This window comes from Candoia aspera, chromosome 2 (genome assembly GCF_035149785.1).
Source record: "Candoia aspera isolate rCanAsp1 chromosome 2, rCanAsp1.hap2, whole genome shotgun sequence".
In the NCBI taxonomy this organism is placed as follows: domain Eukaryota; kingdom Metazoa; phylum Chordata; class Lepidosauria; order Squamata; family Boidae; genus Candoia; species Candoia aspera.
The window spans coordinates 108,610,597-108,636,427 of record NC_086154.1 but is presented as its reverse complement, the minus strand read 5'-3'; the positions used below and the strand labels follow the sequence as shown (position 1 = coordinate 108,636,427).

The 25,831-nt window shown below is 41.4% G+C and overlaps 1 protein-coding gene across 1 annotated transcript; it reads left to right on the top strand.

The window, feature by feature from the left end:
• Positions 1–3,287: 3,287 nt before the first annotated feature.
• On the top strand, positions 3,288–8,027 carry GALR2 (galanin receptor 2). The gene is made up of 2 exons (XM_063293044.1): positions 3,288–4,277; positions 7,199–8,027. The coding sequence occupies exons 1-2, from the start codon at positions 3,916–3,918 to the stop codon at positions 7,977–7,979; spliced, it is 1,143 nt and encodes a 380-aa protein (XP_063149114.1). The 5' UTR covers positions 3,288–3,915; the 3' UTR covers positions 7,980–8,027.
• The last annotated feature ends 17,804 nt before the right edge of the window (positions 8,028–25,831 follow it).

Here is a 25,831-nt window from a genome sequence, read left to right as displayed (position 1 = left end):
CATTTTTGAGCCAATAGGAGGGATTTTATTTTGCCTGTAAAATACATTCACACATAATAGCTGCCTTGATTGATACATTTCCCATCTGGAGGATGGTGATGCTTCTTTCCAAAATGAGCTTGGCATAGCACACTTACATTTCTTCCACCTGTGGAAGTGCCTAATCATATGAAGGAAGGTTGTTAAAATGCTGCTTCACCTCATTTCTCTTAGATCGCCTCTGTGGTTTCTATGCCGTTCTCTCTAATCTGAAAGGATCCATGTGCTATTGAGCACCTTTTGGATTGTGAACTTTTTAATGAGAAAGCCACTGTAAGCTGATTTGCTGCATGTGGGTAAGTTCAAAGCCTCAATGTTGTGTTGCTGGGATAATGAGAGTAAAGAGCTGCTTCTCATCTGATGGCTCCCTCCCTGGTCATGTTTCATGTATTACAGTGTCTGAGATGGACTATACTGAAGGGCTGATACATACTTTCCTGCTAGGTTCCAAGAGTATTGAATAGAATTGGAATTGTAACTCAGTTTTCTCAACATGCCACCTTCTAGATGTTTGGATCTATAATCACCATTATCCCTAGCCAACAGGAAGATTTTGAGAATGTCTAAATACATCTGGAGGGCATCAGCTTGGGAAAAGCTGCACTAAGCTCTTAATAAAAATTATTACTTAAAGTAGAGATAAGACCTAGTAATGTGCATTTACATCATGGCCAAAGCAGAAATCTGAACCAGAACCGTCCTTTCCGAGACTTCACGTGTTCTGCCTATTGCACTTCCTCAAGCTTGGTGATCCAGTAAGGACTTATATTGCCTGAGAACTGGCCATTTCTTTTTCCTTCAAGGATGGAGCTTTTCTGCTGATCAAGCTGTTTGGTGGTCAGGGCACATATAATTACTGGAATCTATTCCTATCAGAAATGGTGAAGAATATCTGTCAATGAAAACAATTTTAACTCAAAATGGTTTTGCTTAACATAAGTTCTGCACCATTTCTGGGAGCAAAATTCCAAGCCAACTTTTAGGGTGTCTGAATATCTTGGTGGGTCTTTTTGGGCAGAGAGGAGATGCAGTGTCTTGTGGCAATGATTCCTCCTGTTGTCCTTCCTAGAGCAGAATAAGAGGCTGAAAGGAGGGCTTGCGATGTGAGAAACCACCTGATGGGCTGCAGCTGCTTGGTCAGTCTGCTCTCCTAGTGAACATGCTCATCTGAGGCTTCTTTCAGCACAGACATTCCAGGGAGTGCTGAAGGAATGTCAGGATGGTTGGGCTGTGTGCTCTAAGGGAAGTCAGTTAAGGAGCAGCCCTGATCTAGACAGCTGTTTCCTGTAGGAAGGTGCATGAACTGAGGTACAGGAAGCAAGAGAGGTCCAACTAGTTATTCTTCATCACGCTGCCTCTCTTGTCATCTACAGTAAACCTGTTGGTTGATGTTGCCAAGTGGCAACAACTTACACCACTACCCCTTTCTTCTCTATTACAACAATGCAAACAAGCAGCTATGAATTAACCCTACCTCTTTTAAAGAGAGATGTTTTATATAAATATATGAAGATTTTCTTGTGGTTCTAGCTTGAAATGCTAGTGATGAAGAAAAGTACCTATGGAGAGAGAACCATTCAGAAGGCAAGGATACTGCAGCTGTAGCAGTTTGAATTAAAAGGAATTGAAATCCTTTTCCTTATCTGTGAGTTGCTGCTACTTCATGTGTTCCCAATGGTTGCTTAGATGGCAAAATAACCTGGCCTAAAATACTTTCCTATGAATAGTAAGCACTACTTTGGGGGAAAAAAGATGTAGCTCCTAGTTTCTCACTGTAATTCACAGGACTTCCTGTAGGTGCTGTGTATTTGCAATGCATCGAAATAGTCATAGGTTTCATACATGTAGGAAGTCCTGGAATCAGCAAATGAGCATCAGAACATTCAGCTAATATATGTGAGAGTGATGCTTCACTGGAGCATTGATACTGCCTTGTTTGAGGCTGTCTTAATTGCTCCATGCAGCAACTCTTATTCTACATAGGTTCTAGGTATCTTTGAAACCCCTTTACCATGTGGAATCTCCTCATCTGGTAAGATCTAGGCTTGCTGCATTTTCTAGCCCATAGGAGCATTTTCAGGATCCCCATGGGTAATCCTTCTTGGTGGGAGATCACCCTGCTCCAGAGATATGAGTGGTCCCATCTCTATCATATTCCAGAGGACTATTAAAAACTGCCTGTTTCAGAGGGTCTTTGGGGAGGGAGTGGAGGTTGAATGTGCTCCTGAGGAAGTGGTACCAGATGTTGTGGTGATTGGTGGAGTCATGGTTTGTACAGTATTTTTAAATTATACTTATTTTTGCATGCATACAAAAATAAGTATAATTTAAAAAATACAAACCACGACTCCACTAATATCCTAATCTGCTTACCGTATGAAGCCTCTCAAAGTCAGTTTTTAACTGCATCTAAGCCTCTTAAGTGATGATACATCAAGTTGCTCAGATGTAGACTCTTAGGAATGGGTAAAAAGAAGTGACTATGACTATATGGAGGAAATTGCCCTATAAAGAGCTATGGAGCAACTTCAGGGATAATGCTCAGGCAGGGATTCTTGTTGTTCCTAATAGGGACATTGAAATGTTTTAAAATGTAAAGCATCCTTAAGCTGCTTTCACAGACTAACCTAGTAGTTTTCTGATACCCCTGGTCGCTCAGCTGCAAGGAGGAAGGGTATGTCCTGAACTGGCAAAACTCGCGAGGCAGATCTGTTACCTTTCTAAATCCCAGCATAGCTCCTCCTGCCCTCATTGCTTCCTCCTCACTTCCCTGGCCCTGAACAACATCCCAGTCAACCCTTTGCCTAAGCAGTAACCAACTTCCACAATGGACTATGGTTTGCAAATCATAATGGCTGAGTTCACACATGCCTCTAAGCCAAAGCCAGACAAGCCATTTTATGACTTTTGTGAATCCCTCCTTACGGAGCCTACTCTACCCTTCCCCAAACTCTGAACTCCAGACCCAGTGTCCTGGGTTTATACACCCCTTGCTCCTGGCTGCCGATACTGGTTAGTGCAGGCACATTTTTTAGAAGACCACATTTGTCAGAATCATCTCAGCAGAGGAATACAGCGTGTCAGACATTTCCACTGGCGCCATATGGCGACTGTCAATGAATGTACTCTCCCATTGCTGGTAACTCTTTAAAATTTTTTGGAAGAGAACTTGTAGCACAAGAGGTTCTTTCCTCATCTACCAGATGGTGTGACTCATTCAACTGCATTTTAAGTTCTCCATGGAAACCTCCTGAAGCCTGTCAGCTAAAGCACATGGACAACTACCTAAATGGTCAGAGAGAGAGTGTGTATGTGCCTATGAGGAGGGGACTGTATTTCCATAGACACCATTACTTTTATTTTGCCTGTTTGTTTCCCTGGAAACAAGGGGCAGTCTTGAATATATTAGTTGTCCCCCATGAATACGATGAAGGAGGATTCAGCACACGCTGAACATAGCAGGCAGGGGAATATCAAATGGCCAGTAAGCACGACTGGCATGAAGTTTAGTCTCAGCTTGCACACCTACAAGAGTGACTGCCAATGAATGGTTTCTTGCAAGAGGCACGGGGGAGAGCTAAAAATCATTCCAGTACAGTGCAAAGTGGAAATCCACTTGCAAGAAAAGAAAAGTGAGCTTTAACAATATGTGATGGCAGACAGAGGTCTGGCATCAGTGAATGGAAGTTCCCCTGATCTGCAGGATTACAAATGGAAAAGTAGATGCAGAAAAGATCAGCTAAGAAGGAAACTATTTTTTTCAAGAAGTTCTGTCTGAAGGCAGTCTGAAACTATTTGTACATTTCTGGCAAATCCAGGGAGGGGAAAGACTCTTGACTCCGTTCCTTCCCTATCAGAGGACGCTTTGCTCCCGAGATGAACAGATCACTGGCCCTGCTAAACTCTTCGGGGAGCAGTGAGAGCAACAGTTGGCAGCTGATCTCTGTAATCATTCCCTTGGCGTACTCTCTGATTTTCCTAGTAGGCACCGTGGGCAACTCTCTGGTCCTGGCAGTGCTGCTGAGAAATGGGCAAGTGAACAATACCACCAACCTCTTCATCCTCAATCTAGGGGTGGCTGACCTGTGCTTCATTGTCTTCTGTGTGCCCTTCCAGGCCACCATCTACAGCCTGGATGATTGGATCTTTGGCCCCTTCATGTGCAAAGCAGTGCATTTCTTCATCTACCTGACTATGTATGCCAGCAGTTTCACTCTCACAACTGTCTCCTTAGATAGGTGAGTAAGCCGAAGGGCTGGGGAGAAGATCTGGATGTAGGGAGTCATTGTGTAGCTTTGGAAACTATCAGATTGTGCTGCAAGCAAGATATAGACATTTTAACTTTCCATTCTCCCTGAGCACACTCACCACTTTGTCTCATAACTTGCAGGGAAAACACGTATCTCTTGAAAAACTCAGTTAAATGAATAGTATGTTGTTGATGTCATAATTCCACCAAGATACCTAATATTTTGCAAATTAGAGATAACAGCTTCCAAACAAAAATATTGCTTTTACAGAGAAAAGGCACAACATTATGATGTTCCAACAGCCATCTAGTGTAAAACCTTGCAATATAACATGATTGTCCATGCAGCGTCTTGCTGATGGAATAGATTAAATAAATTACATGCATTAATTCACACCACCAAAATGCATATGGAATAAGTGATTTGGTATGTATAGAGTACCTGTAGCTGTCTCTATTAAGTGGGAAACTGATGAAAAAATACAGTGCTCTCTTCTTTCCTCATATGTTTGCATGCATCCAACTTTCAGAGACTATATAGATCAGCTCTCTTCAGTCTTTCCGATGTTTTACAACTTCATTTACTATAGTAGCATAGTAATATAGTACATATAATACTACATATATACACACACACACACACATATACATATATATACACATACACACATACACAAATACACATACTATATACTACTGTATATTATAGACTATAAATATAGTAGTAGTAATATAGTGTACAAGTTAATAATATCCTGGCTTTCTGCTTCATCTCAACTACAAACACATCTGTTGGCCTTAAGGCAAATGGCTTTCTCTTAACCTCAGCTCCCCATAGTTGACCATGGAAAGGTCTGTCTTAGCTTTTGAGATGTAGTAAGAGTATTGCATTAGAATGCTGGGAAGGTTTTCAGTATCCGGAAAAAGGTAGGCAACGAAATGTACATGGACAACTGTGCTCAGAAGAATTATTTGGCACACAAAATCAAAAGATTGTAAGTTTCAGAAATTGAAAGAATTGATGATTTTGAGACTGGGCTCAGGCTGGGCAGAATGCAGGAATCTATCATCAAAAGAAATTTCAGGGAGTTCCTAGTTATTTGAGATAAAAGATAATTAAATAATGAAAAAACCATGCCAGCCTGGTGTAGTGATTAAGGTGCTGGACTAGGAGCGGGGATACCAAGGTTCTAGTCTTCCCTCATCAGGGGTCTTCTAAATAGTTGATTTGTTGTGGGCTATGAAATCTTCAGGACTGGGCAATTTCTTTTCATTAAAGATCTTCAGAATAGGGCCATTTTTTCCAGCAACTTTTCATTAAATTTTAATTAATGGAGGTCGCATACAATTAGAACTTGACACTTCTGCAGCCATTTGGGTTTTTCTCTTTCCAAAGAAAGATCTTTGGACTTTCTTTTCCAGAACAAAAGGGCTCTGTAGCCACGGTACCAGACTGATGCCAATAATATGGCAAGATATGAATTTGCATACTAAGTTTTTTTGTCAGGTTGGGTTCTTATCTAGCAAACTGAAAGCTGAAAAGCAATATATACAATTCAAATGTGCTGTATGGCAATGTAAATTTTGCCCACGTATTAGAAATGAATATAGGCAAGGAAAGATGTATGCCTTGTGGAAAGATTGTAAGAGCAGGAAGAATTAGTGTAAGGTAGAACAGAAAAATAGGATACTTGCCTGCTTTATAAAGATGGTCCTAGATCAAACAAAATGAAATAATAATGAAATAGGAATATAAATAAAATAATAGATTAGAGATATTTGTCATTGCAAAACTTAACTAAGATAGAATTATGTTAGCATCTTTTTCGGTGATAGAGAGACTATACTTCTGGAGCAGTGTCCTCACCAGTATGACCCAATAACACAGGGGTCTTGCAGAAATGACATGCCCTTTCAAGATTTGTTTTTACCTGAGGTTGTTCGTTGCTTGCACATTGTAAGGGAATTGTCAGAGTCTGTAAAAACAAAGGTTTTCAAAACATTGGAGTTGAGTACAGATGGACATTTCAGCCTTAAGTCTCCAGCAAGGTTTCAGTCTTTCGTTAGGGATTTTGTGATATAGAAGTTCAAATCTGAGTTTCCACTTCAGTGTACGTGTTAACAAATGCTTATCCAACTTACCTAGTTTCTAAGATTCTGCAACCCAACTCCTTTTTCCTAGCAGTGAACTGAATTAATGAGACTCTGTGATGCTTGGTTCCTTGGTCATGAGCTGCTGATAAGGGCTTGGCACATAAGCCATTTTTCTTTTTAATGCCAACGACCCTTTCAACTAAATCCCCTACCAAATAATGTATAATGGCATCTATACTGAAAAATTGCCCTATAGTATTTCTATGTTGGGGGGAAATGGGGTAATGCTTTTCAGCCTAATTTCCCAATGCCTGGACCAAACCCTTGCAAAACATTGCATCACAAAATTTTAGCAGCTTAGCTAGAGAGGGTTCACCTGATCCCAACTTGGAGAAGTCGTCAAAATCCTTTATAGTGCCTGAGATGGTTCCCCAGAAATCTTTTCATCATTGTGACTTGCCTGGTACGTGATACTGCAGAGCAGATGCAGCCCTAAGGTGGCAGTCTGAAACCAGCAAGGCCTCTCCAGGCGTGACAAGGAAATATACCCCAGGGGCTTCCATACCCTTCCCAGTTATCTCCTCCTCCTCTCTTTTTTCCCCAATATTTTCTTCCCTTCAATACCTGTGGCCACCATCTCTCCTAACATGAGCATCTTTCAGTTCTCAGGAGGAAAGCTCTCCAGCCATGGTTCCTTCCCCACAGAATACTATTGTAGTCATCACTGCAGTTACAGCCTACTAAGTCTGGGGTTTTTCCACCTATTGACATCCCTCAATATTGTAGCCTTTCCTTGCTTTCCTTTTGTCTATCTAGGTATTTGGCTATAAGGTATCCTTTGCATTCGAGAGAACTAAGAACACCCAGAAATGCTCTCACAGCAATTTGCCTCATTTGGGGTCTTTCATTCATCTTCTCTGGACCGTATGTCAGCTACTACAAGGAGTTTCAGATTGCCAATGTTACTGTCTGTCATCCCATCTGGGAAGTTTCACAGCGGAAAATTATGGACCTCTGCACGTTTGTCTTCAGCTATGTCATCCCAGTGTTGATCCTCAGCCTCACCTACCTGAGGACTATCCGCTATCTCTGGACATCTGTGGATCCCATGAAAGTCATGTCTGATTCCAAGAAGAGTAAACGTAAAGTCACTCGGATGATCATCATTGTGGCTGTTCTCTTCTGCCTTTGCTGGCTGCCCCACCACTTGGTCATCCTCTGTTTTTGGTTTGGTTATTTCCCCTTCAACAATGTTACCTATGTGCTCAGGGTCCTGTCTCACCTAATCTCATATGCCAATTCCTGCGTCAATCCTATTGTCTATGCCCTGGTATCCAAGCATTTCCGCAAGGGATTCAAGAAGATCTTCAGTTGCCTGTTGCATAAAAGAGTGACCAACAAAGTTCATGTAGCACATGTGACTCACACAGTTAGTACTTTGGAAGGAGATTTGACAGAGGCAATACATGTCAATGAGCCTGTACATACAGGAGCTTCTACCTGCTGTCAGATCCTAGTTCAGACATGGGATAAGGCAGAACAGCTGAGCTGTCAAGAGAAAGTTACCAACTCTTCCATCACTTTCAATGTCACCTAGGATAGTTCTTGCAGTAGTGGGTTCCAGTCAAAGAAGGATTGCTATAATTGTTTATATTTAAGGATTTTTTTTATAAAACAAGGGATTTAAAAATCTAAGAATTGACAGAGGGTTCAAACCAAGGCTCCAAATCTTATTGCTCCAAAAAGAAGTCTGTGCCAGAATTAATGTACTGTAAAAGGATCTATATTAGCAATGGTCATAGCACACTGAGGGCGTGACCTTATCTCAGATAAGAATGATAGATAGGAAATTATTTGAGGAGAATGGCTAGTACATTTTTGGCAGTGGGTTTAATTTAAGTGATTAGTCAGCCACCAAACTGTGAATATGGACTGCATACTTGCGTCTTACAAGTATACAGTACTGATATTAGAGTTCTGTGTCTATGAATGGGATTGGATAAATGGCTCTCAGGTCTTTTTTCAACCTTTGAAGCTGTGAGTTTCAGACAAGGAAGATAACTATGCCAGTGAATGAGACTGGTTGGTTGGGTCAGGGACTTTGAAGCAGCGGGGTGAGTTACCATGGACTGTATTGCTTGTACTTAGGCCTTAGACTCAGGCTCAGAATAAAATATTCCTTGGAATGTGCAACATGGACTCACTAAGATTTATGTACACATAAATGAACTGTTAAACATGTTTAGATTTCAAAACCACATTTATGATGTATGGTGATACTTCTCATCCACTGCAGAATAAGAACAGCAGCAGCCAGGATTGGCTTTTCCGGGGTATCAGGTTATTTTCTCCACAGGGCCTATTTCTGTTATAATGGCTACAAGAAATCAGTTTTGTTCTGATGGCAGGGACTGAAAGAATAACACTGGAGAGAATCACTTTTCTTTTTAAAAAAACTGTATAATAAAATGATACTAATTTGTGATACTTATTTCTTGAAATTGAAATGACACAGACAACCCATGAAGGCATTTTGATCATCTGATGATCGTAAAAACAAAACAAAGCTGGAATTCTGCATAAGCTTTTATATATATGCTATGTGGCATTTGGTTTAACATGTCCCTACTTTGTAGCAGAGGTTTTGATGAGAATGGGTTCTTCTGCAGCATAACATCTGGATGATTTTTAATGAAGAGTTCACTATAGAGTAACTGGTAGACATAGCTTACTTTCACTGCAATGCCATTTGCACCAATTTTAACACAAGGTAATTTTCAGTATACTTTGGGTGGTGTTCAGTGAACTGAAATCCACATTTACTCTTGAGGCTTGTTAATGTATGCCCTTGTCACTTTGAAAACCCTGGAGCGAATCATCAAAATCTGTTCTGGCATTGTGTCGCACAGTAGCAGGTGCTGTTTGTTGAATTTTTGTCAATTAAAAGCAAGGTTGGCACCAAAGTTTCTGTGTCAGATTTTCTTCCTCCACACCCCTTAGTCCAGATGTTGCAGCTTGGCAGGCCAAAGTCATCACATGGTCTATACCAACCTCCCACCTCCAGGTGGAATTGAATCATCAACCATATTCAGAACTTGGTGTGTTTCTAATCTGAAAAGAGTGTACCTTCACAATTGGCTGGGAATGGTGGGAGCTGTCACCCAACACATCTGGAAAGTACCGAGTTAGGAAAGGCTGCCATAGACACGGGTTGACCTACTGGCTACATCTGTGAGGGATGTTGCAGGGTCTTCTACCCTCTGCTTTTTAAAATCTATACAAAAAGGTCCACCAGTTCAGGGTGCAATATCATCAATATCTGATGATATCCAGCCTGACACTGCTACCCCAAACTGGGCTGGAGATGCCACTGATATCTTGTCCCAGTTTCTGGAGACTGGTAGGGTCAGGATGGGACTGAGCAGGCTAAAGAACCCAAACAAGACAGATATGCTATTTGTGCTTTGAGGTTCTCTGTTGGCCCCAGCATTGTCTTTGGACAGGGAAATACAATTCCTGATGGAGCAAGCAGGGCCGCAACTGGGGGTGGGGGGAAGCGGGGCATGTGCCCCAGGCGCTGCACTGGGGGGGAGCACCAAAATGAGCGCTGGAGGGTGCCAAAATAGGCGTGGAATCCATGTTTGCCCCAGGTGACACAGACCCTAGTTGCGGCCCTGGGAGCAAGTCCACGATTTGGGGGTCCTCCTGGACTCAAGACTATGCTAACAGGGCAGGTGGAAGCTATGGCCACAGGAGCCTTCATTCAGCTTCAACTAGTTTACCACTTATGCACTAGCTGGAGCAGGGGAACCTTATACACAGTTTAACTCACTAACTCATGCCTTCATCTTTACCTGGTTAAACTACTGCAACATGGTTAACATTGTGTGGCTGCCTTTGAAAACCATCTGGAAATGCAATTGGGCCAGAATGCAGCAGCCTGTCTATTAGCCTACGCACAACACCAGGAGCGTGTTACCCCAGTGTTACAGGCCAAGCCTGGCTCCCACTAGGCTTCTGAGAACAATTCAGTGTGCTGGCTTTGACACCTAGATACCTACCCTCGGGGCCACATTCTCCAACTGGAATTGTCCTGGCAGAAGCTGCTGGCAATACCTCAATTCGATGGCAGTGAGGAGGTCTGAATACAGAGGTGCTGCTTTTCAATAGTAGTGTTATTGCTTTGAAATGGTCTCCCCATGGAATTGCCCTCTCTTTGATTTCTTTTCAGACTGCCTGGTCTGAAGGTCCTAAAAACTGGGCTTTTCTGGGGATCAATTACTGACTGAAATTATGCCATCTTAGGCAATGTTAATGATACTGCTTTTCATCTAGGCCTTTGGCTAAGGTGAGACCCCTTGTTTCATTGTGCTTGCCATCTTTTATCTTTATCTTTTATGTTTTACTGGTTTTTGTCAGGGTCAGCCCAAGAACAACAATGAGTCAGCACATTCAAAACTCCAGTTCCTTATCACTTACACCATACAGACAGAATCTTGCCAGACTAAAGCTACTCTAACTGACCTACGGGTGAATACCCTGGGAGACTCCAGGGTGGAGCTACCTTGAACCTCCTAACTTTCCCAGCAACAGTCTCTGGACTGTGAATCCTTTTATCTGCCTGGAATGTGCTCCCCTCTTCCCGGGAATCAGCAGCAGGATCAAAATCCACATCACCCCCTCCTTCAGGAACACATTCCATCACAGTTTTATTGTAACTTCTTTATTTGATTGTTCTGAGCCACCCAGAGTCATTGAGAGTCAGACAGCATTGTTGTTTATTCGTTTAGTTGCTTCCGACTCTTCGTGACTTCATGGACCAGCCCACGCCAGAGCTTCCTGTCAGTCGTCAACACCCCCAGCTCCCCCAGGGACGAGTCCGTCACCTCTAGAATATCATCCATCCATCTTGCCCTTGGTCGGCCCCTCTTCCTTTTGCCCTCCACTCTCCCTAGCATCAGCATCTTCTCCAGGGTGTCCTGTCTTCTCATGATGTGGCCAAAGTATTTCAGTTTTGCCTTTAATATCATTCCCTCAAGTGAGCAGTCTGGCTTTATTTCCTGGAGGTTGGACTGGTTGGATCTTCTTGCAGTCCAAGGCACTCTCAGAATTTTCCTCCAACACCACAGTTCAAAAGCATCGATCTTCCTTCGCTCAGCCTTCCTTATGGTCCAGCTCTCGCAGCCATATGTTACTACAGGGAACACCATTGCTTTAACTATGCGGGTCTTTGTTGTCAGTGTGATATCTCTGCTCTTAACTATTTTATCGAGATTTGTCATTGCTCTTCTCCCAAGGATTAAGCGTCTTCTGATTTCCTGACTGCAGTCAGCATCTGCAGTAATCTTCGCACCTAGAAATACAAAGTCTTTCACTGCTTCTACATTTTCTCCCTCTATTTGCCAGTTATCAATCAAGCTGGTTGCCATAATCTTGGTTTTTTTGAGGTTTAGCTGCAAGCCAGCTTTTGCACTTTCTTCTTTCACCTTCATCATAAGGCTCCTCAGTTCCTCTTCGCTTTCAGCCATCTGCATATCTGAGATTGTTAATGTTTCTTCCAGCGATTTTAACTCCAGCCTTGGATTCCTCAAGCCCAGCTTGTCGCATGATGTGTTCTGCGTACAAGTTGAATAGGTAGGGTGAGAGTATACAGCCCTGCCGTACTCCTTTCCCAATCTTAAACCAGTCCGTTGTTCCATGGTCTGTTCTTACTGTTGCTACTTGGTCGTTATACAGATTCTTCAGGAGGCATACAAGATGACTTGGTATCCCCATACCGCTAAGAACTTGCCACAATTTGTTATGGTCCACACAGTCAAAGGCTTTAGAATAGTCAATAAAACAGAAATAGATGTTTTTCTGAAACTCCCTGGCTTTTTCCATTATCCAGCGGATATTGGCAATTTGGTCTCTAGTTCCTCTGCCTTTTCTAAACCCAGCTTGTACATCTGGCAATTCTCGCTCCATGAATTGCTGAAGTCTACCTTGCAGGATCTTGAGCATTACCTTACTGGCATGTGAAATGAGTGCCACTGTTCAATAGTTTGAACATTCTTTAGTGTTTCCCTTTTTTGGTATGGGGATATAAGTTGATTTTTTCCAATCTGATGGCCATTCTTGTGTTTTCCAAATTTGCTGGCATATAGCATGCATTACCTTGACAGCATCATCTTGCAAGATTTTGAACAGTTCAGCTGGGATGCCGTCGTCTCCTGCTGCCTTGTTATTAGCAATGCTTCTTAAGGCCCACTCAACCTCACTCTTCAGGATGTCTGGCTCTAGCTCACTGACCACACCGTCAAAGCTATCCCCGATATTGTTATCCTTCCTATACAGGTCTTCTGTATATTCTTGCCACCTTTTCTTGATCTCTTCTTCTTCTGTTAGGTCCTTGCCATCTTTGTTTTTGATCATGCCCATTTTGGCCTGGAATTTACCTCCAATGTTTCTAATTTTCTGGAAGAGGTCTCTTGTCCTTCCTATTCTATTGTCTTCTTCCACTTCCGCGCATTGCTTGTTTAAAAATAATTCCTTATCTCTTCTGGCTACCCTCTGGAATTTTGCATTTAATTGGGCATATCTCCCCCTATCACTGTTGCCTTTTGCTTTCCTTCTTTCTTGGGCTACTTCTAGTGTCTCAGCAGACAGCCATTTTGCCTTCTTGGTTTTCTCTTTCTTTGGGATGTATTTTGTTGCCGCCTCCTGAACAATGCTGCCAACTTCTGTCCAGAGTCCTTCCGGGACCCTATCTACTAAGTCCAGTCCCTTAAATCTATTCTTCACCTCCACTGCATATTCCTTAGGAATATTATTGAGCTCATATCTAGCTGATCTGTGGGACTTCCCTAATCTCTTTAGTCTGATCCTAAATTGTGCAAGAAGAAGTTCGTGATCTGAACTACAGTCAGCTCCAGGCCTTGTTTTTACCGACTGTACAGATGTCCGCCACCTTTGGCTGCAAAGGATGTAATCAATCTGATTTCGGTGTTGTCCATCTGGTGAAGTCCATGTATAAAGCCGTCTCTTAGGTTGTTGGAAGAGAGTGTTTGTTATGCAGAGTGAATTGTCTTGGCAAAATTCTATCAGCCTATGTCCTGCTTCATTTTGTTCTCCCAGGCCATACTTACCTGTAATTCCAGGTGTCATTTGACTGCCCACCTTAGCATTCCAGTCTCCTGTGATGAAAATAACATCTCTTTTAGGCGTGTTGTCCAGTAGGTGCTGCAGATCCTCATAGAACTGCTCTACTTCAGCTTCTTCAGCATTTGTGGTTGGGGCGTATATTTGGATCACTGTGATGTTAGATGGCTTGCCCTGAATTCGAATTGAGATCATTCTGTCGTTTTTTGGGTTGTATCCAAGCACTGCTTTAGCCACTTTACTATTAATTATGAAGGTTACTCCATTTCTTCTGTGGTCCTCTTGTCCACAGTAGTAGATCTGGTGGTCATTTGATGTGAAGTGGCCCATTCCGGTCCATTTCAGTTCACTGACGCCCAGAATGTCTATCTTTAATCTTGACATCTCACCAATAACCACATCCAATTTGCCCTGGCTCATAGATCTTACATTCCAGGTTCCAATGGTGTGTTGATCCTTAGAACATCGGATTCGCCGTTCACCACCAGCACCGTCGGCCGCTAGCCGTCCTTTCGGCTTTGAGCTAGCTGCGTCATCACGTCTGGGGCTAGTTGAGCTCATCCTCTGTTCCTCCCCAGTAGCATTTTGACCATCTTCCGACCTGGGGGTCTCATCTTCCGATGGTATACCGACATATCTCTGGTTGTACTGATCCATTTAGTTTTCACGGCAAGAATACTGGGGTGGGTTACCATTACCTTCCCCAGGGATCGCATTTAGTCTGACCTCTCTGTCATGACCTTCCCGTCTTGGGTGGCCCTTCACGGTTTAGCTCATGGCATCATTGAGGTGCTCAAGCTCCAGCACCACGACAAGGTAACAATCCTTTGCTGAAGTCAGACAGCATACAAGTTTAATTAATTAATATTAGTATTATTAATAATAATAATTTTATAATAATGGTTTATTTTCATTTATATGTTATATTTTCATTTTTAATGTATTAACATGAATGTTTTTAGTAGTATGCATCATCCTGACAGATTACAGTGATATTCAAACTGAAGGAATGAATGATGTGGCAAGCAGTTTGTTCAGAGCACATATTTATTTATTTGTTACATCTATATCCCACCTTTTTGTTCAAGAGCTCAGCCTTCCTCCCATTTGACCATGGGTTGGGAACCCTCCCATGTTGGGTTGAGGGAGTGACTGGCCCTAAGTCACCCAATGAGTTTCCATGGATGAGGGTGAAAGTAGAACTTGGGTCTCCTCAGTCTCAGACCAACACCTTCGTCATTATCCCGCAATGCGATTCTCGAGGCACTGTTGTGGAATTTAGTAGTGAATCCCTCCAGAGTATTTTATGCAGGACTGTTTTTGCAGCAGGTTCCAGGAAACCTATTTTGATTACTTGGAACAATATGTTTAAAAGCCAAACAGTTTCAAAATGTACTCCATATGTTCATGTATACACACTCTACATGAAGTAATATACAGTATTAGCAAGGTTTCTTGTTTGCTCTCCCTAACTGCTCTCTCTTCTTTGGCCCCGTTTCTTCTTCAGAAGTTCTGGGGAACTTTTGTCTGTCTATAATGAGTTACCTTCCACATTATTGGAACTAGAACTGGTTGTTCCTGTGTCAAAGTTTGTAATACCGCCTATCAATAACCTCTATATTTAGTTTAACCATTCTTCTAGGATGAATCATACCATATTATTGCATAAATACTTCCATTGCATGTCTTCATATTTATCTGTCTGATCCAAATGTTCTATAGTAGAAGTCAATATTTAAAAGCCATCTCACCCTGCTTGAATTATGTCCCATCCCATCAGGATTTTGTAAATTCTCCTGGTTGATGGAATTAGTGCCAAAGGCTACTCTATCTAATGCAGAGAGGTTCTGGCTGGTAGTCAGGTCTTCCAGATAAAAGGAGCACACTTGTTTTCTATTATTAAGTAATATTTGCAAAGAAGAGGAAAACTGAAGAAAAGCCCTCCCCGTGCCTACAAAAATGTATCTATTATTATATTGCATCCAGTTCTCTTGGAATACATAGGCTAATCTGCTCACATGTAAATAGAATGGGTGACATCTCAGTCTGGTCCAGTTTTGCAATCCTGATAACTAATTAGTCCCAATTTTATCATCGTAAGATCTATCTAGCCATTAGGCTGTTCAGAGCCATTTCAGAAGAAATTATTTCAAGCATCCTGACATAATGTTCATCTAACTCAACATGACATTTCCTCCCTTCCTACTGCTTCATTTAAAAAATGTTTGTTTATGACATATTGTTTAATTTGTTTTTTTTTCACTCACACCATATTACTTCAACATTATTTTTTTTTCATAGTCTAACAACTATTCTACAGGATGCAGGCATATTATGGTTTACAAGCAGCTGTTCTTGATAAAAGCAGGAAATGGCAGCCAATATGGAAAAAAAGCAAATTATTTAAGAAAGATCCAAGCACTAAAGCACTTTAGTTAGTTTGAAAGGGACACAGCAAACATAAAACTGGACAGAAAATAACCCCCTACACACATACATACATACCCCGAGTCTAAAGATCATATGTCTTAGATTTTGTTTGCACCTTTGGCTACATCAGGAATGGAATCATGGCAAAGATATGGCAGATCAAAGGTAAGCAGCATCCCTCAAAAAGCCAGGACAATTGTGTGGTGTGGGAATATGTATTACACTTGAAATCATGCAGCAAAGCGATGAGCTAACAGTGGTCTTCCAGCTATTTCTGAAATAAATCCAGCAATCCTCAACCACACGGTCAGTGGTGAAGAAGGCTGGCAGTTCCAGTTTAGCAGTTTTTTTTAAATTAAGAGTTTTATTAAGTTTGAAACAAAGATAAAAACTATAAAAAAGCAAAAAACTACAAAAAACCCTAAAAAACTAAAGAAGTGTGAAACAAAAGAAAAATAATTTTCAAAGGTTACACAAAGAGATGACTTCTGACTTTCAACAACAAGAATATACAGCAATTTCCATAATCAATCCCTTACTCTATATCAAACCAAGATCACATTATTTCTATAAATCATTCCATTAGCACATATGTAAATCACTAAATGCAATTGCTCCTTCCCCTTATATTAAAAAATGAGAAATATAAATCTCTAAATCAAATTCCCTCCGCCCAAAAAACATTTATTTCCATCCTACCACTATTCTATATATTTCTGTCCACTATAATAAAAATCAAATTATAAAAACATATAAACTGTCTACTTTTATAATTAATAATACTACAACAATCTTAACCCTATTAAACCTAAAAACCAAACAATTATTATTATAACTTATAGATACCTTATAAATCTTAAAAATCAAACAAATCTTAAAAAGAATCCAGTGTCTTAATCCAAATCATTAAAGAAAAATGAAATCATAAATGCCTCATTATCAATCCAATTAAACGTTCTTAATTTTTTTAGCCCACTTTGAAATACATCAAGACATTTACATATCTCCATATTACACACAAGGCATTTTTCATACAGAAATCAAACAGCCCAACTGCCTCCCTTAAAAACTCAGGAAAGAACCTCCCACAGAACAGGGCTTCTTCTTTCTCATAACATTCCCTCAGAAAAACAACTCTGTTTGTGATTTGCAATTCAGGCTGTCCCTTTAACCCCTTCAGCACCAGAATAAACTCTTTACTTGGCATTTCAACGAAGACTTCAGTCTCACTGTCAGTAGAAACATCTCTATCTTTGTTAGAATCTTCAGCTTCTTCCATAATGTTCTCAGCCAGATGACACATTTTAAAGCAGATATTTTCCACAATGTCCTGAATAACTTGAAAAATAGTTTGACAGGAATCTGACAAGATCTGTTTGTAGGTCTGCTTAAGCATACAACGGAACTCTGAGAAAATATCATTGAAATCCTCCATGTTTCAGGCAGTAGATTCTGGTGCCCCCTAGATACTTGACTTGCACAGATAGGAGTTAATTAGTGGAAAGTTTCCAAATGAAATTGAGACAGGAGAAAGTGTGTTGACAAGCAGCTCTCAGGGAAAGTGAACAGAAGGCTGGAGATTCAAAACAACAAATTCAATGTGTAGGGATGTGATGGAATGTGTTCCTGAAGGAGGGGGTGATGTGGTGGATTCCGGCACTACTGCTGGTTCCCAGGGGGAGAACGCATTCCAGACCGATAACAGGCTTCTCAGCCTGGACACTGTTGCTGGAAGGTTAGGAGGTTCAAGGTAGCTCCATCCTAGAGCCCTTCTGGGATTTTTCCTTTAGATTAGTTAAGTAACCTTAGTCTGGCAAGATTCTGTCCACAGGGTGAGAACAATAAAGGGCTAGAGTTGGAATATTGGCTCAGCATGTTTCTTGGCCGAGTTCCTGACAAGGAAAATATTAAATCCTTCAAATTCTGTTCAAAAATAATAACAGGGAGGCAATTATTTATTCTCAATCCTCCTTAATTTTTAAATGGGAAAACAAGCCAAAACTTTTAAACGATTTTAAAAATTTAATCCAGAAATAACAATAAGCACCAAGAGAGTCCACTTCCTCTTGCTGTAGAAAGCCTCTCTTGGGGCACATAAACTTTAAAAAATATATAAATTGAGTGATTTAGAAATGGGGTGGCTCGACCTAATGTCCCTTTAAGGCTACAGCGTGGTGTAGAAATGGTGATGTCCCCATCTCCCGTTGTCTCTTACCGGATTGTTGCGAACACTGTTTGAGATTCTCTGGCAGCAAGATGGTGTTTTGGAGAGTAGATGGGATGATTCCAAGTGTTCAGGGAAAAAGCCTGCCCAAGCTCCCAAAAAAGCCTCTGCTGTCTGTTCTGTCCCACAGAGCTCGCGGACAGCTGTTCAGTCGGCCCTGTCCTCACTGAAAGTCCCCCAGTTTAGCAGTTTTTGGAGGGCCACAGATTTCTCATCTCTGATGGAGAACCTTAAATACAGATTGTATTTGTGAACTTTCCAGAGCAGTGAGCAGAGCTGAGCAGCTTGATAATGGGCAAATCAGTCAGCCAATGAACTGACTGAACAGAATTAAAGTAGCAAGGGCAGAAACACAGAGAACCTAGACAAGGGCTCATGAGAAACAGCACAGCTCCTCACACCCTTTGCTATTCACTCTGCACTTCCGGGGATAAATAACACTCAATTTACAACATTCCATTTTTATGCAAAGAGATCCAGAATGGTGACCTCCCAACTCCAGGCAGTCTAGAATGAATCTGTTTTTTCAAAAATGCCCTTTCCAATCAGGTTTTTGTTTGAAAAAGCTGTGGCCACCCTGGTAGATGACTGTCCTTGGAAAATAGGCAAAGGAAGTTAGACCTCTCTGGTGGTACACCCCCATCTATCACAAACCACATCCTCCTGAGGAAGGATGTTTACCTTTGCCTAAAGCAAAAGGAGATCCCCCCCACTCCCTCTTCTGTAGAAGGAAAGCTTCTCCTTCTCCTTTTCCTTCTCCAACACACTATATTTTTATTCCTTCGCCAATCTTATTAAAAGATAACAAAAGGATTTTTAACATGCTCTTTTTCCCTTTCTGAATTTATTTATTTATTGCCTGTGAAACTGATCTATCTCCTGAGGGTGGGAGTGGGAGTCTGATTTTCCTAGTTCCATGCCTTACACTACCGGTCTAGAAGATGGTACAATAGAGTTTCATTTTTATCACATTTCTTTCTTTGCGCTTGCCAGTAAGGGCATGAATTATAGGTGTCCTATCTCTCCCACCTATATAAAGGGGAGGGTGCCATCTCCCTGGAATATAAGTGGTGGCAGGATTAATTACCAAGTAGCCATTGCAAAGTGGGAAGGCAAGGGCAGGGTGTGTAAATCCCAGAGAAACCAGAGTATTAGAATCTAGACCCCCCTCTTCTCACCCTTTGGGTTCATCCCTGCTGCTATAGGTTGTTTTTTTTTTATTAAGTAAAATGGCAAAGAGATGCAAATGTGTTTCTGATAACTTTTCTCCTTTTCAGGGCTATGTACTTCAGTCTGTCAGAAGCTTCTAACTTTGGAGTTCTCCAAACAAATCTGCTTTCTCTAAAAATAACTTCTGTTATTTAAGAGTGCTCTGGAATTACACTTTAGAAATGTAGAAGCTTTGGCTTAAGAAGATAACATATACATTCCACAGCTTATTTTCTATATTTGATATTATTAGTTATTAGATATCAGTCAGGAAGGAGGATGTAACAATCATATCAACACAATTATTAAAAGGGCAAAATTAGCACCAATGATCCAAACAGCCAAAAACCATAGCAATCCAGCAGCCCAGGATTCAGTGGCTGCCTAGGCAGTGGCCAAATGCTGTAGGGGAGGGGGTGGGCCAGACACTGCGGCGAATCAGAACTGGGGCTGCTCCTTGAATGGAATGAAGCACTGGAGACCATCTGCTCTGAAGGGCATAGGATGTCTCAAATCAAAAAAAAAAAAAAACAGTTTTGAATTGAAACTGGAAAACACAGGTGCAGGATGCATTTACAATGGGCTCGGAGTGGGAAGAAGATTTCATTCCTGCACTTAGGAAGCATTGGATGGCTCATAGTAGTGATGGGCCCAACAGAAAGTGCAGATCTGCCCTAAGTGTCAACTTGAAAGTGGGCTCATCCAGCCTGCCCCCCTCCTGCATGTGAATCAGAGATAGAGAATAGACTGACCCACAGAGCATGGCAGAAAGAAGGAAATTGGGGACTAGTTGTGACTTCATAGAAAGTACACCAATTTAGAGTCCAAGTCCCAATGTCAAGAAAGCATGCTCAACAGGACCCAAAGCCCAAGTTGTACTAAGTGGCTACATTGTAGAAGCCAAGACTGTTGATTAATGTCCCTTAAGGTCTAAATAAAAAGGAATCAAAGCAGCCAATGGAAAGACCGAGGTAAATTAGGGATGAGTGGGCCCTGCACTGTTTCTTAGTATCCAAGGAAACAACTGCCTTAAAGAGAGTGCTAGTTTCAAAGCAGCGTCTATATATCTATAAAGGTATTTCAAAATAGATTTATTTCCTCCTTTTGCTGTTACCACTTGTTTTCCTGCTTCTCTTTCTCGCCATCCGCACCCTTGAATTGCACACAGTCCTCTCTTGCTATTATCCTAAGCCATGAAGAGCTTTATAGATAATGACTAGCATTTTGAACTGCACGAAGAAGCTGACTGGCAACCAATGCAGCTTGCATAGCAGCAATGCTGATGATACCAAACTCTGAACTAACAGATGACCTCCCCCATTGGTTTCATGTAGATGTTAAACAGCAGGGGAAGAGCATCAAACTCTGAGGCCCCCCACATATGGGGGGGCGCAGGCAGATCTCTTCCCTTCTGTCAGCATCGACTGGAAATGGCCACTGAAGAAGGAGGCAAACCACTGAAACACAGTGCCCCCACTGTATTATTGTTATTATTTATTTACTTGTTTAGATTTAATATAGCTGCCCACTCCAGTGGACTTTAACTCTAGAATTATTAAATTTAATGTAGTTGTTGAGAGATCAAGGAGCACAAGGATGGATGCACCACCTCCAACCTAGCTCCGCCACAGGTCATCGACAAGCATGACTAGCGTTGTCTCTGTGCTACATCTTGGTCTGAAATGGGTCCAGATAATCTGTTTCCTCCAAGATCCTCTGTAGCTGCCATTTGATCACATGTTATGACCTGGAAAAGATTGCATAAGTGTTGGGTACTGCTGCCTGGGAGCAGCCCATGGACCCTTAAAATGTTGCTTAAGTACCTGCTCCTTGTTCACTCAGCTTTCCTTTCCAATGGCAGAGTAGCACTGGGTGCTGCTTCTCAAAGGCAATTGCTCTTCTATGTAATTGCTGGACAGCTGGAATTTCAGCCAGCTCTGTGCCTGCCATTGCATTTGCTTGAACATACCAATTACAACTTTTTTTCACATCCCAATCTTCCAATGAACCACACAGACAGGCCTACACCATAATCGAAGCAACATACAAAAATAATAATACAAGAAGAAAGTAAATTGTAACAAATACAATGTCAAACCATTTTTACAAGCAAGAATAAGAGAATATACCATTAGTTCACTAGTAAAAAAAGGAAAGCCTAGCTAAAGTAATCAAAAGCAAGTTTCTCTCATATTAGGCATGGCAGAAAGAAGACCAGGGTTGCATCTGAAAAGCCTGCCATAATACAAAAGCTTTCATTTTTCTGGCAAAAAAAACCCCCAAAGAAAGAGTCTGTCAAATATCAGCAGGAGAGCATTTTGAAATGGCAGCAGCCCCCACCAAAATCACTCCAATGGCACTGAGAGAAGGCCTTTCATCTTGATGGCAAAAGGCTTGAAGGAGAAGATTGTGAAGAATGGCTCAGAGCTGTAATAGCCCTACCATAATTTCACTGCCAACCTTATTTATTTTATTATACCTTTATTCAACTATTTTTCACAGAACTGGCTCCCATCAATAAGGGGGTGGGGGACTCTGCTTTCAGTCTGGCAAAAAGAGTACAAGTGCAAGGGAGATGGAACTGAGAGAAAAGAAAGCTGGACAATCAGCCTGACAATGTCAGAACAAAGTTGTGACAAAGTGTTTGCATTTAGCTGAGCCAGACTCTTCCTCTGAGTAGTCCTGCTTGGGTACAGGTGCTGGGACCCAACTAGCAGTTCCTCTGACTGAACTAGTAGAGGAGTTAGTTGACTGAGTTCCTCTGAACTCAACTAGCATTCTTCTGACTGAGGGAGGTAAAATCCTAGATTGCCTCCCTTAGGGCAGGTACCATGGCCTCACATTCATTTAAATTCCAGTGATACAATGTCATACACTACCAGGAGAGGTCTTCACCAACAAATGTGTTTATGGAAACTTAGCTTAGCAGTATTTAGCAATAAGACAAAGGAAAAATGATCTCTTCTATCACATAGTTCACATACTACCCTTGACTAGTTCTTATCTCAGAAATGAAAAACAAAGATACAACAGTGGCAAAAAGATGGAGCCAAATACCAAGGTTTTCATTGATTTTCCATAATGGGAAGAATGCCGAACCATGTGTCCAAGGTAGTGCCCCAGGCTATTTCAAGGAGAATTTCAACTTGTTTATTTCCCTTTCTTTCTGACAGAGCCGTAGTTCAAGATGTTTCTGACAAGCAATTTAGTGTAAGCATACACCGATCTTAGCAGCAGCCTTCTCTCCTGACAGCTTCCAGAATCGACTTGAGCAATGACTTTGTGCAAATGATCATCCATGCTCCAATGACTCTGTTTCTTGTGCCTGGTATAAATGGTATTTTATGTATTAGCCAAATCATCCACATTATATTCAGTTTCCTGGTAGCTACTGTATTCCATGCAGAGGAGCCTCATGAGAAGGATATGATGCTTTTCAGTTGAGACTACAGAATAGCCCAGCACAAAGCTCATTCTTACTACATTACTAGAAATTGTCCACCCCCATTCTCTCTGTGTCATTATTTTTTTCTTAGATGGTTACTCATGTTTTCCCATTGTAGAAACTACAGATTCATCTCAGCCCTGGGACTTCCATCTACAACTGGAGTTTATTTTCCTGGCAGCAAGAGAGAAAACAGTTTCCCTTAAGCTTACTCTTTGATCCAATCACCAATGAGAGGGAAGATGGACACAATAATAGAAAATGGGCAGATTCTGCAGCCAGTCAGAAATGTTATCTGGAATTCATTCTATTCTCCAACTGAATTTTCTAATGATGTAACAATTCCTCAGTCTCACTCCCTTTCTCTCTTCCAGATGAACGGTGTAACTCAAAGTCAGTTTTTACATTTTTGGTCAGTATCCTATGTACTTGTTGTTATCCAATGAGCTGACTGATTGATTAAGGGCCATCAAGATGATATTGATTCTTAGTGACCACATAGATTTTCCAGGATGATTTGTACCCCCAACTTGATTCTGTGTTGTGTCTCCTTCCTTTGCCAATAAATTCTTCAGTTCATTTTAGAGATCCTGACAGGTTAATCCTGAGGAATCCGTATATTCCTGCTAATATTAACTGAATACTAATGAAAGGGAAGCCAGTCTCATTATGAAGAGAGGCAGAGGGTGCAGCCCTCAAGTGACTTTCAATCATATGGCTGATGACCAAAAGGGCCGGAATAGCAACAACTTTAGCTCTGTGGTTTCAAGGCCATGGGCAGCTGAAGGCCAGTGGTGTTCTCTTTGATGAGGAGGTTTGGAGCCAGAAAGCAAACTCCTTCACTGATCAAAGAAGCATTGTACCTTGTTAGTACTTAGTTGGAAGACACTGGCAAATCCCAGGACCCTTGGCTGGACTGGGAAGTTGAAAGGCAACGGTAATGACAAGCAAACTACAAGGCCATGTCCACATAATCACCAAGAGTGGAACACAACTTGAAGAAACCTTTACTATTTACTGTCTGTTTTATTGTAAGTGTGGGCTTTCATTAATTCTGATTCTATTTTTAGCCTCTGAGTTATCTTCAAAGGTCTTTGTTCTTTAACAGAACAGTCTTGGATTGCTTGAATAATATTGATGTTGAAGCAATCCAACACTGGAGCCCTCCAACTTGTTAAAAGCCCTATTGGTTGCAGTCTGTCAGGGCTGAAATGAGAACTGAGAAAGATTTGCATTTCCCTATTCTCTTACTGGCCTTTGCCCTCCTCTCATTGCAAGGAGCAGCTCTTACAGATTCCTTTTTCTGTTAGGGAAGGAGCAGAAGGCAGGGAGGTTTAGGATGCATTTCATTCAAAGCCCTCCCCATCCTGGCTCTTTGCCCCCCCTCTCTCAATTTTTCCATTTTACACATCTCTGTTCCTGTCTTATCTAATATCAGATGAGAGAACCAAACAGTCCTGTGGCCCTAGGAGGCCATCCTAACAGCCATAGGATTGCAGATAAAAGCCACTATGCAATTATGTTAAATAAAATAAAGAGCAAAGCAGGTAAGTGGCTGTTTTTCTCTATAATAACCATTCTAAAGCTGTATTTTTATATTCAACTGTCTAGATTTCTATAATTATGAATTCTACTTTGGCAAGCAAGGGAGTGTGTGTGTGTGTGTGTGTGTGTTTCCATCTATCCATAGATACAACTCTGGAGATTATTCACACACATAAACACACACAAAATCATTTTCAGTGCTCTCAGTGGGAAGGATAATCCTTTTACTGTTATCACCTGATGGAAATAGCTCAAGATGAGCCACTATTATGAATACATGTGTAACAACTCTCAAACCTTTTGAAAGGCTCTGTCCTCTCTCTCTCTCTCTCGGAATGCTAAAAAGCTGTATTTATCTGAAAACCTCATTTATTAGAATCAGGGAGGAGGGGACCGGCTTCTCACTCCTGAAAGGTCCTCCAAACCTCCCAGATGGTTTCATCAACAAATGTAGGTTTGTTAACCTGATTATTTCAATAAGAGACAAATTGTAGATTATCTTGGTTGTCTGCTGCAATGGCATTAATGTGCTAATTACACAGCAAGACTAACATACATGATGGACATTCCATTAGGTGGAAATGCATGCACTGAGTTTATGTTTGTGCTTATTGTGGGAGTTGCACACAGCAGACATGCACTGTTGAAAAGACTTATCAAATTATCTAGGTCCTGATCCTTAAAAGCAGAAGATGCATTTCACATCAACTTTTTTTTAACACTTCGGAGTTTTACAATCTGAAATGACATTTAAGTCTTCTTGGCATCCATTAACTATATCCCACCTTAACTGATGTTGAAAAGTTGAACAGAGATGAATGTGCCTAGTACTGTAACAGGAGACTACCAGGAAATGCTGAGTTATAAGCTAGGCTGAGAATTAAAAAAAAAATCACAGAAGAAGGCAATTGCAAATCATTTCCATATTGTTGACTGGAAAACAGCATGGACATCTCCATGAAGTTAGGAGTTGTGCTTGGTTTGAAAGAGGCTTCATTTTGCTGATGTCAGAAGTTGCCTTTGGTGATGAGGAAGACAGAAGAAGCTCTGCCCTGTTTCTCCTCATGTTGGCCATGCAAGCAAACCCATATAAATAGGCAATGGTAGAGGAGAAGGTACTTTTTCTGAGGAACAAAAAGTTTGAAAGAGGACTAAAATACACCTCAGTGACAAATAGGGGATAAAGATAAATCATTGAAGTTGCAGGTAAGCATCTTGAAGTTTCAATGAATTTATCAGGTTTCTTGTGATATCAGAATGTGAATGTGCTCTTGTGATGCTCCTGTGGTCAGAAAACCGATGAGTATAAAAAAGAAATTCAGTGGATGTACCACTATCTGGGGACGCGGTGGCGCTGCGGGTTAAACCGCTGAGCTGTCGATCGGAAGGTCGGCGGTTCGAAACCGCGCGGCGGGGTGAGCGCCCGTTGCTCGTCCCAGCTCCTGCACACCAAGCA